We start from the raw sequence: 11,896 nt of genomic DNA on the forward strand, positions 1-11,896 counted from the left end.
GCGTGATTCAAACCGGACTTGCTGTGTGTTCAGGCAGAACATGAGGGGAATTTAGAGAGGACACGATTGCATACCAAGTGGAATGGAAAGACACGATTAGATGTAAATTCGCACAGGGCAGTGCAACCTGACACGAAGGCCTCGTGAGTTGGAAATGTTTCACCTTCAGCTGAAAAAAACCCTGAGTCTGCTGTGGACAGGGACGAGAGAGAGGGAGGTACCCGACAAACCAAGTCTGAACTGCTGATGGCGCCATCTGAGACAAAAAGGTCTCATTCCCGTTACTCAGAGTGAACAGGAAGAGTCACGTGAACATGAGCGTGAAGCGTCCGGACGCTGGTGAACCAACAAACCAGCATCGTATTCAAATCTTTGTTGTACATTATTTACTGTGTAAGCTGGCGGCTGGTTCCTCCTCCAGACACGTGGTTCTCCTCACAGCTGACCTACACGAGCATCATCGCCATTGGCTCGTCATCTTTTAATTACTCAACAGTCACGGTGTGACTACATCACATTCACTATTGGGTTGAACAACTGAGATGGCAGTAAAACAAAAAAGAAGCATGATGTCAATGTTGTCGGGTGCTACAACTATAAATAGCTCAGATCTCTGAAGCAATTATGAGCCCACACTTGAACCTCAGCACATACACCACTGAAACTTGTCCTCTTTAATAATATAAGACCTTACGTAAGGCATTTATATCTCCAACTCTGTGTCTAAGCCACATAAAGAAGTTAATAATTTAGAAATGTTATGTAACTGTTTTGCATATTTTTAAATCCATCAGTGGCTTAAACATGGTGCTGTAGAGGAAGTGGCCGTGTTAGTGGACGGTACGGCTGAGGCCGGACTTCTGCACTCATAGGTCTGAATCCCAATCATTAGAAAGTAGAACATGACTGAGATGCTCTTGGTGTGTTGCTAAGCGTGACGTCAGAGTTCTGTTATGAAGCTTTCACTGTGTGACTTCAAAGAAATGACAGACTTTAAATAATTGTGAAAACGGCACTCATTTGTGATGAAACGTTAAACTGCGTCACTCCACTTATTTCACATTTTCTCATTCATGCATTAACTGTAACTGAACACTGAAGGGCTGTGGAGGCACAGTGCTGCTCAGGTGTGCTGCTTCAGTTCTGAAACCTTATACCCACAAAGGTCATGCGGCACAAGCACCGATCAAATGACGTAAAGGGCCGATTTATGCTTCATGCGTCTGCGAGGGTAAACGTGACAGAAGGTCGTGTAAATCTCTAACCAGCTGCTGGTCTGATGGCAGCACAAGGCAGTCACAAAATACTACACATTTGTCTTGTAAAGGTAATCATGAAGTCACTAAAACTACAGATGTCCCTGATCAGCATCAGGGCCAATCGTAGCGTTTTTGAATATGCTGCTATCGGCACCAACCTGAGTCAATCTGAGATCCTTTGTTTGCATCTGCTGCCATACTGGTGTTGGAAAAGGAGAGCACAGGCTGTGGCAGAACTCTTTGAAGGAAGTTCACCAGCTGTTTCCTAAGGTCATTAAGCATCACAGAAATCTCTGCTATGGCGCCCATTGCTAGCTAAACTCCTACAATGCTCTCTATCTGCCAACATGGAGCTACAGTGGTGAACAGTAAAGCCACAACCAGGTGCTATAGCTGATACCTAGAGCTCAAACCAGAGCTTCTCAGATTGTTTTCATACTTCACCGAACTATTGAGTTGTCAAGCAAAGACACTGCATACACCAGGACTTGTTGCTGTCAGACAACAAATATTAGATGACTTGGATTTGGTTGGGGGCTGCACGGTGGCTCAGTGGTTAGCACCGTGGCCTCACAGCTAGAAGGTCGCCGGTTGGCGTCCCGGTGAGGACACCCGGGATCTTCCTGCGTGGAGTCTCCATGTTCTCCCCGTGCAGCGTGGGTTCTCTCCGGGTTCTCCGGCTTCCTCCCACAGTCCAGAAACATGCTGAGGTTAATTGGTGATTGTAAATTGTCCGTAGGTGTGAATGTGAGTGTGCTTGGTTGTCTGTCTCTAAGTGTAGCCCTGTGATAGACTGGTTACCTGTCCAGGTGAACCTGCCTTCACCCTGAGTCAGCTGGGATAGGCTCCGCCCCCCCCATGACCCTGGTGAGGATTAAGGTGTAGAGATGATGGATGGATTCATTGATTGATTGGGAGAACCTAATCCCTGACCCTCTACAGAATGTATTTTCACAGTTTTTTCACAGCCACATTCATACATTTATAAGAAATCACATTAAATGACTGCGTAAAAAATCGCCACCTAAAGCTATAATTCCATGGAAGGAGCTCACCTGTATGCTACCTTTGCAGCACCAAACTGCAGTAAATTTTCACAGCTAGCTTTGAGAAAACAGCCCGTCATCTGTGGCGCAGCACTGCTTTACCTCCAGCTGTTAGAGCAAATGGGCTCCAAGTAGAATCCAGAACAGATCAAATGTTCTAAAACCAACAAAATAAAAAGTTTCCAAACTCTCACTGAGGAGAGTTTATACTGCAGCTTTGAAAAATGGGAAAAAATGTAGAAGCTGGAGATGGTGGGTAGAGTGCTACTGAGGAGGCAGTCGCAGAAAGGGATTGCGCAGGTGATGGGGGAGAACAACAAAGCCTTGACTATAGATTTTTCAACAAATTAATCACTGTGCAGGATAGTGAATAACAACAGCAAAGCAAAGGAAGGCCCAGGCAGCGTGGGTGAGCTGCTCCCTTGCCATTTTGTCTTCAGTGGGTTTGAAATAGAGGACCTGCCAGTTTGTGTTCTTTCCTTCAGTGCCCCTTGTTAATCTTGAGAAAGGTGGAGTCACTGTAATGTACATAAAAAGAGCAAGTTTCAAAATATGTGAGCAGAGTTTTATTGTTCCCAGAGGAGCAGTTTCACGTCAGACAGCAGTAACGGTGAAAACACTGCAGTCAGTCAGTCAATACACGATGGACACACGAACACAGCACAGGTCCTCAGGTGGCACTCACACCAGATGACCACCTCAGCTGCTAACGAGTGGACATCCGTTATCTACTTGTATTGACACCGATACCTCAGACGATAACTGAGGTAAATGTCTACAGTTTTTGGTTTTGCTTTACCACAAAAAAAGGAAGAAAAACCCCAAAGAATAAACAGATCTGCTGCTAGAAGCTTAGCACCACCAGATCCTCTGGCTCTGTAAAACGCACCATTACACACACTAACATGTACACGCACCTCAAAACCCGCCTCTGAAGGCCGCCCTGTGTCACACCAGGAAGGACAGAAGGTTAGCGGCAGGTTGTGTTTGAAGAGCGATGCGTGCTCATTGTGGTGTCGCTCACACATGGCAGTGAACTCAACGAGCTTCTCCTCCAGATGGACGCTCAGTGACTCAGACATGTGCACAGGTTGCTCGTTGCTTTAAAGATGGTAAGACATCAGATTTAATGAGGCATCTGAAAGTACGCATACATTCAAGAGCACAGTCTTGCTTCTTTTCTGATTCACCACAGCCAGCGTTGGCTGATGTTGACGGTTTAACACCAATCCAGGCTGTGTTTCCTGCTGAAGCTGCTCAAGCTACTGAGAAATATTAGTGGTTTTTTTCTGTTTTTGATTTGTGCCCAGCTGCACTGCATAGGGCCAGCAATGACTGCATGGGGCTGCTTTCCTCTGATTGGTTAAAGTGTTTAACAAGGTGTTGGTACCTGTTAGTTATCTGTTTAAACAGCACACAAGTCTGTGCTGTCTGTGCTGTCTGTGCTCAGCCTAATCATGATTTTAAAGACATTCTTTGGTGAATGGTTGAAACTAAGAATATGGACATGGAGTTTTATTGAAATACTCGACTGAATCCTGAAGATCCTGGTGTGGGAACCAGGAACCGGGCCTGGTCTGTTCTACAAATGCAATCCAAAGAGCAGCTTCGTTGTTATCAAGCTGCTGTTTGTTTCGATCAGGCAAATGTAAAGCTCTTAGTTTTCCCTCTTGCCTGGTGATAAAGACGAGGAGACCGACTGTATCCCACCAGTCTCCCATCTGCTTCTCGTCCATAGAGCCCAAGATCGGATATCACAGCTGTTGCTGACTAGAACATGTCAGAGGGAATTCAGGTAGGAAAGCATGGCTCTGGACTGAAGAGGTTAACGGGACTTTTTCCAGAAGCAGACGAAGCTGCACTAACAAGGCCCGCTAGCTGTTAGCGAGGTTAGCCCAACATGAGACCATCATGTGGTTCTCAGCACCACAGAGCTTTGCAAATAGATTTTTTTTCCATTCACTTTGATAACGATCGCCCTCCTTTCAAACATGTGTCCGTCATGAATACAATGCGCAGAATGTCAACAGAACCAGGACTAAGTTGTGCGAAGCTGGCAGATCATTAGTGAATGCCTGGACATGGGGAACATGTTTATTTAACAGCAGGAAAACTGGACATTCATGCAAATAAACGAATGATTAAATGAATGAAAGGAGGAGGAATGGATAGCAGTAGTGTTGGTTTTGGGTTGTGAATCATCAAAGCTTCAGCAGACATGTCGCTGCAGAAATGTTGAGATGTTTAGAAGGTCACGCTCAGCACCATGCTAACGTATGAAGCATCTGACTTCAACTAACTAATACAAGAATCTTTCTTTGCTACGGCTCTGTTATGTACAATCAGATGTTTTGGTCACTTTGGCTTTAGGAGTAATAACTTCCCTACAAATCTGTGTTTATTTCTGGGAGCTGGCTGAAGAAAGCTGCAGAGACCTTTTGCTCCTAATGTATAGATGCTTACTTCTGTTGCTCTCTTCTGCCATCATCTTTGTTCACACAATGTTAAAAGGTCACATGAAAAATGCATGAACGTGGCTTGAGGATCTCACCACTCGTGCATGAGGAAGTGAGTACACAGAGTGTTGCTCTGCCAGAGCAGAGGAGGGATGTCGATAGGCGAGCTAAGACCAAAGAAAACAACTGGTTCTCTTTAAAAGGGTCACAGAAAAGCTCCTCATCCTATTGAGGCTTGTTGAATCTTGAAATCGGCTGAACTTGCGAGTGTGGGTGTTGTTTCCACGTGTCTTTGTCCTGCAGGTTGAAGAGGAGACGTTCTCCAGCCTCCAGCAGCAGATGTGGCCTCAAGGTCCAGAAAGTGAAGCCCAGTGGTGCTGCCTCCTGGCAGCTGGTCGCTGGTTCAGGGAGACGTTAGATGTTAATAGACTCCGTACGAAGCAGATAGAAGGATGAGTCGTGTTCAGGTGACACATACATTAAAATATAAATGCAGAGGATTCACCCGATATTATTAGTTTGTTATCAATCAAACACATTTAATAACGACATAGATGTGAGATTTGGAACATGTGGAACAGTCACGTGGAACCAAGGTTCTGTTGAATTCTGTGCTTTTGTTTATTAGTAAAACAGTTTTGCAGTTTTCTCCAGAATACTGTTTACATGAAAATACATAAGATGAACTTTACTAAATCTTTACAGGTATGTTTATCATCATGACACGCCTGAAGCCGTGTGGGTCAGTATCTGGACTGTGGACCAGGAGACTGGGCTTATTCTGCCACTTCTGAGATGTTTTCACCCTCTGCTTGCTTCAGTTTAACGACCAAAACTCGTTGGATCCGTTTAGGAGGAGACAGCGGTGCGCTTTGTATTGCTGATCAGAACCAGGGACAGCAGCATCCCGTCTGCAGGTTCACACCAACACAGGAGGTCATCTGTGGAGCCTGGGTTACTTTCTGTTTATCAGCCATCAGTGTGGATGAGTTCTAGTCAGGGTTAACTAGTCAGAGCAGCTGGCTGAACCACTGCTATGGGAGTGATGACAACAGATAATTAATGGGCTGGTAACAGTCAAAGTGGGTGGTTCAGATAGATGAACTGTGACATCGAAGCCATCGCCAGTCACATCCAGTATCTGTCATGTGTACTGGGAGTTCTGTAAACTCCAACATAGTCTGTGCAGCCCTCTGATCAGACCCTGTTCTGGACCAATGAGAGTCAGTGTTCGGTGCTTTTATTCTGCTAACGGGAGCATCCACAGTTCCTGTCCTTCAAATCTGATGCCTTAACAACACCACCTGATGAACTCACACAGATCCAGTAAATGAACACTTTCAAACCTCCTTTATGTTGGATGTCAGTCTGGGTTTCACTGAAGCCAGTCGCTGTCACATGTCTTGTACTCTTCTTTGACAGAGCTGGTGTCAGTGGAGCACAGCCGACTCTGATTGGTCTAATTATACTTTCTAACTTGCTTCTGGTCTCATGGAATCTGTTCACTCTCTTTTTGTGATGTTGGTGGACCTCAGGGAAGTATACTTGGTCCACTACTCTTCCTCTTTCAGATGTCATGTTTTGTCCTCTGACGTTTTCTCTCCATGATCTTCTGATTCTGAAGCTTTATTTACACGTACATGTGACTGTACACCACACACACACTGCTGTAGCTGCTAAGTTCTCCGTGTGAACAGAGGAGATTGTCGGAGCCTCTCATTGGACCCAACATGGTGTAACGTCATCACTTTGACTTGGTCGAACAAACCGAGTCCTGAGCATCACAGAAGGGAGCCTGCAGTCCAGAACTGTGTGTCTGTGATGTGTGAGTCACAGCATCATTATTTTATTATCATCTCTTTTTGTAAAATATGGAGCTCAGTTCAATGCAATGTTAGTAATTCATCAGTGTCTTCACATGTTAAACATTTATAAAGACACTGTTCCAACCATCACCTTTCATTTTGTGTCTTATAGATGGTTTACTTTGTGAAGTGTTGCTTCTCTGATGTCCCCCTTTTCGTCTGAGGATGCTCTTCAACCTGTTGTATCTGTTTTCTGACTGTTGATGTGTTGTTGTTTCTGCTTGTCCTCTCTGATGCTCCTTTTCTGTTGGGAATGCTGAAAATAGAAGCTCATTGTATTCAGAAACAACTTATTCTGCTCATCAACTGATGAAGTCAAAACCAGGAGGTGAAGGTGTCTCACTGAGACTGTTTTCCATCTCTTCATGAGTTTTGTACCAAGTTCCTGCACCTTCTGCAGGAAATATTGTCAATGAGCTGAATAGCACCAAAACACTGAATGTGCTTTTGGAAACACTGGATATCCTGATCTGTACATATCTGATTGCATTATTCCTTTCTGTAATCTTTCCTCCAGTGGTCGTGTGAAACCACTGCTTGGTCGCTTCAGCGAGCTTCAGACCCTGCTGTCTGGTGTGGACGTGAAGCCGGGCAGCGTCGATGCAGTCCTGCTGGATGCTGGCTGCTCCTCCATGCAGATGGATCAGGCAGAGAGAGGCTTTGCCCTCAGCAAGGATGGGCCCTTGGATATGAGAATGGATGGAGAGAGGTAAGAGGTTTGCTTACAGCTATAAGGTGTAGCAGATAGTCAGAGCTGCTCTATTAAAGCTGAGCTGATCAGAGGAGGCGTATCCATCAGGTGATGAGCACACATGGCCCATTAGGCTGCACAGGGAATGAACAACCAACACTTTGGTCTCCAGCAGCTTTTCTGTTTTTTCTTTTCTGTTTTTTGCAAATCAAACAACTTATGTTTGTTGGCAAGCGACATCTTGTAGTTGTGCGACTAGAACAGTTCTTTTGTTGTAGTAAAGGCAGAAGAGTGACGTTTTATCACTGCACACAACTCTTGTGGAGACAGCAGGTTCATGGTGGGTGTATGAAGTGTGTGGGTTTGACACCGAAGATCACAGCTGGTGTCTCAGCTCCGACCAACATTAAGCCTTCTTTAGACTACGGAGGCGATCTTCCCTAAACTATAGCACAACCATGACGTGTTCATTTCCCCACTGTGTTAACAAATGAATGTTCTATTTGACATTTTGAAGGATTTGTCCTCCTTATGACTAAATCATGGTGTAATACTGCTGAAATGTGACATCTCCTTGCAGGCATGTGGAGTCTTTCATCACCACAGATGTGCATGAACCTGTGTGTATCTGACATCACATAGCAATACGATGCTTGTGGAATGTTTTCAGACATGTCGCTGAATCCCTTTACAATGTCAGATTAATGTGCGAAGCCACCAGAAAAGATAACCCCGTTGTACGCTGCTGCACAAGCTGCATTTCTCTCTCCCTTCCCTCACAATCATTCTATTCATATCTGTCAGCCATAAAGGTTTCCAGCTGTATCTCAGAGTTGTCAGGATTCGCCACTGTCAGCAAGGACATGACGTCAAGCAGCTTAATTGGGCTTCTCTTTGTGCGTAGGTACCCCGACATGCCCTGCGCTGCTGACGTTGTGAGTACCTTAGATCAACAGGCGCTCGCATCCATCCTCACTGCATATGGGGAAGAAAGACACGCCAGGAAAATCGCTTCAGCCATCGTGGAGGCACGCCGTGTCAGCCCCATCACCCGGACACAGCAGCTGGCCAGCGTGGTGGCAGGTAGCTAGAACCTACCCCGGTGAACTGTATGGGACAATAAGAGTCGGTGGAGGTATTAAGGCTGTCTCCTGGTGGGACATATGTGTCTCAGAACATTACGTGGACTGTGATCTCAGTCATCCTCCTCTCCTCTGCCTCTGTTTTGGGTGCCTTCTCTTTCACACCTTCCTTCTGAGAGATAGAGATGAGATAAAGACGGAGCTGGAGGTGGCTCCAACAGAATGCAGCTAATGCCTTGAAACCAGTATGTGACATGCCGTAGCCCATCTCTCTCCTGCCACGCTGCTGTTTTGTTCCTTTTCCCCTCTTTTCCCTTCTCACAAATCACCTGACACACATGCAAACACCCGCATATGCTCACACGCGTGTGCACATGACGCGCTGGTGCACGAACACATCGCTTGTTCTCACTGATTGTTTATTTTTTTATGACTTTTTTTTGAGATGCTGAACAAGCGAGATGTCGCTGCAACAGTTATTGCACAGAGCAGCGTGTGCGTCAGCGTCATCCGGGAGAACAGGTGTGAGTAAGAGCAGCTGTTTGATCTTTCTGAAGAGCAAAGCGAGTTACCGCCGATGTTTATTCGGAACAATCGAGGTCTTGATTTAAGAAAGTTCCAGGGGGAGCTCTATGACCAACTGTGACAGTGATGCTGGAAAACATTTAGAGTCACGAGAGACATGACGAAGTGTGTGTGTGTGTGTGTGTGTGTGTGTGTGTGTGTGTGTAAAACACGTCTTTCAGTCACGTATTTTTCTCCTCTGGTTTTTTTTTGTACCGTTCTCAACGTTCTCCTTTTGTCCAGTGGTGCTGCAGAAGAGGTTAGCTTCAGCGCTCATCGTTGGCTGAATGATGTTTTACAGGAATGTAGAGGATTTGCATTGAGCAGGACTTTGTGAGGGTTCAGGTGTAGAGATGATGGTTCATTTCTTCTAACTGTCGTTCTAAGCTGATATTAATATGCTGAATTTACTGCACAGACGTCGCTCTTATCCCCGTCCAGGACCTTCATGTTTCATACGTAGACGGTGTTTCTGGGTCCATTGGACCCAAGAAAGAATCTGTGTTGGTGTTCATTATAGACTTTATGTTGAATAAATGTTCTGATCAGTTGACGTATGTTTGGTTCCAAATTCAGGACACGTCCCTCTTTTTAGATTTAACAAAAAAATCTTCACAAATAAAAAACAATACCTGTCACCTAAACCAGCAGTCCCCAACCACTGGTCCGTGGACCGGTACCGGGCCGTGAGTCATTTGGTACCGGGCCGCACAGAAAGAACAAAAACGTTTTATTGGTTTATTTTTATTCCCAGCGGAGTCTGCAGGGTGTTCTATTCTGAAAACTGACGAGCTCATCTTCCCGTCGCTTCCGTCTGTGCTCGTTTCCTGGACTTGACTCTATCAGTTCTCATGCTCGGCCGTTAAACGAAGCCGTCAGTCGAACCGCCGCCGAACAAACAAACAAACACACAAACGTCTCTGGAGAGCTTCTCTGACAAGTGGGAGAGACTCGATGCTGAGACAGAAGAAAAAGGCAGCACATGATTAGCAAACAATTAAAAAGTCATTGTTTTTGTTTATGACACTTCTTAAAACGATGATTTTTTTGTCGTGACCGGTCTGTAGAAAATGTTCTTGCTTAAAACCGGTCCGTGGTGCAAAAAAAACTGCTGAGCTAAGCACATGTCTTGGTGTCCAGCCGACCCCGGCAGTCCTGAGCAGCAGCCTGGAAACGGCTCTGAAGGAACTTCTGGTAACACGCTGGCTGCAAACATCAGCTTCATTGTCTGAGAACAGAAACTGAAAAAAAGGTCAATTAAAAAACAGGTTGATTGGGAACTGCAGTATTAAAACGCAGGAAGTGTGAGCGCAGAGGACGAACTGACGCGTCTGAGTTCAGGTCGCACTGAAGGAACAGGAGCCATGAAAGCACCAGAACCACCCGGTCCTCGGTGATGGGTTCCAAATCCTTCTGACCTGTAGATGGTCACGCCGGCCACATTAACCACACAACAGGCTCACTCTGAGGATTCTTCTACTGCCATCAGAGATAAATGTAACTCACTGGGTCTTCAGTTCCTCACATGTTGGGAATGCATGAAAACTCTTGTGTTCCCTCTTGCAGCCAACCAGAGAACATTTGACACGATTTGCTTTTGTCTGAGGTGTTTTAGTCGGTAGTAGGTCGTAGAAGAAGCTCTCAGAAGTAACTGAACCTGACTGACTGAAGTAACTGTGGATGAAGAGGGTGCAGGGCTACGTACATGAGCTGTACAAATAAAACATAAATGGCTGAATCACTGTTGGTTTCATAGTTCCAGTTTGAAACTAAATAAACTTGTGGCTGCCTCGTGAAGCTGGCAGGCTGGCTGGTTGAGGACGGTGGTAGTAAGCTTCTTCATGGGTTCACAGCTCTCATTTTACACCTCCAAGTTTTTAGATACATAAAACACAATAAACAGACTTTCAGTGGACAAAAACAAAAACCAGTGAATCTTTTAAACAGAGCAGGATGTATGAGACACGGGAAAGCTGAAAGGATTTTAAATAATAAAATGTTCTTGGTACCTAAAACAACAATAAGAAGAATAAGAATGATACACACACATGTTAACATGTTACACATGTTAAATAGCAAAAGCAGCAGCAGCAGACGTGACAGCTCATCATGTACGTACGCATGGGCAGATAAAGAGCTGCTGACTTTGGCACCTTCTTTTCTGACAGTGTTTGGGCACAACCAACAGATCGGTGTCAGATCCGACAACAGCAACGTTTCTGTTGGTTCTGTCATCAGTTTCAGTCACGGACTCAACATGAGTTACCGGTCGCTGACATGAGATGCTGTTTGTTCCCTCTAACCGGCAGCAGTGCGGACCAGCACCAGCTACCACTGAGGATGCTTTGTACACTGATCTTTGCTAATTGGAGGCTCAGAACTCATTGACACTGGTGCTGCCAGACAGTTTGGCTGAACGCTCACACTGCAGAGCCCCCATGTGTCTCCAGACCTCCTACATAATGTGAGTTGAATGTGAGGACTGTAGGTTCAAACAGGCCTTCTGATGTTGTCAGTGACAGGTCTGGACACATTCATGTGGCTGGGCTGCTCTTCCCATATGTTGTGAATCCAACCCGTTGTCCAGAGGAGGTCCAGTTGGTGTGTGGAGCTGATGGCAGCCTGTGAGGTTCATGTTGCGTTGCCAGACCAGAGGCTGTGGCGTGCAGGGTTAGGGTTAGGGTTAAGGTTGAAGGGTGAAGGCTGCACAGCCCTGGAGCTGCTCGTTGTTCAGCTCCTGGGTGTGTTTTGTTCTTTGTTTTCCTTCAGTGAGAACATGAAAGGAAAACGCTTCATGTGTAGAAGTGGTGGAGCTCCTTCAGCTCCAACCTCTGAACCAGGAACAAGTTCTGGAGCCGCAACAAGAACACGGGAAGTGTTTCCCACAGGTTCTCTGGGCTAGAGCTCGTCTGCATGTGTGTGTGTGTGTGTGT

The 11,896-nt window shown here is 45.7% G+C and overlaps 1 protein-coding gene across 1 annotated transcript in view; it reads left to right on the forward strand.

Moving 5' to 3' along the window:
* The window catches only part of mettl15 (methyltransferase 15, mitochondrial 12S rRNA N4-cytidine), a 46,209-nt gene that overhangs the window by 29,545 nt on the left and 4,768 nt on the right, over positions 1-11,896 (forward strand). The window contains exons 4-5 of the mRNA XM_008293099.1: positions 7,144-7,335; positions 8,222-8,400. Coding sequence (XP_008291321.1) covers positions 7,144-7,335; positions 8,222-8,400 — 371 coding nt within the window. The remainder of the gene's footprint in view (positions 1-7,143; positions 7,336-8,221; positions 8,401-11,896) is intronic.

The sequence above is a fragment of the Stegastes partitus genome, unplaced genomic scaffold, assembly GCF_000690725.1.
Source record: "Stegastes partitus isolate 25-593 unplaced genomic scaffold, Stegastes_partitus-1.0.2 Scaffold857, whole genome shotgun sequence".
Lineage (NCBI taxonomy): Eukaryota > Metazoa > Chordata > Actinopteri > Pomacentridae > Stegastes > Stegastes partitus.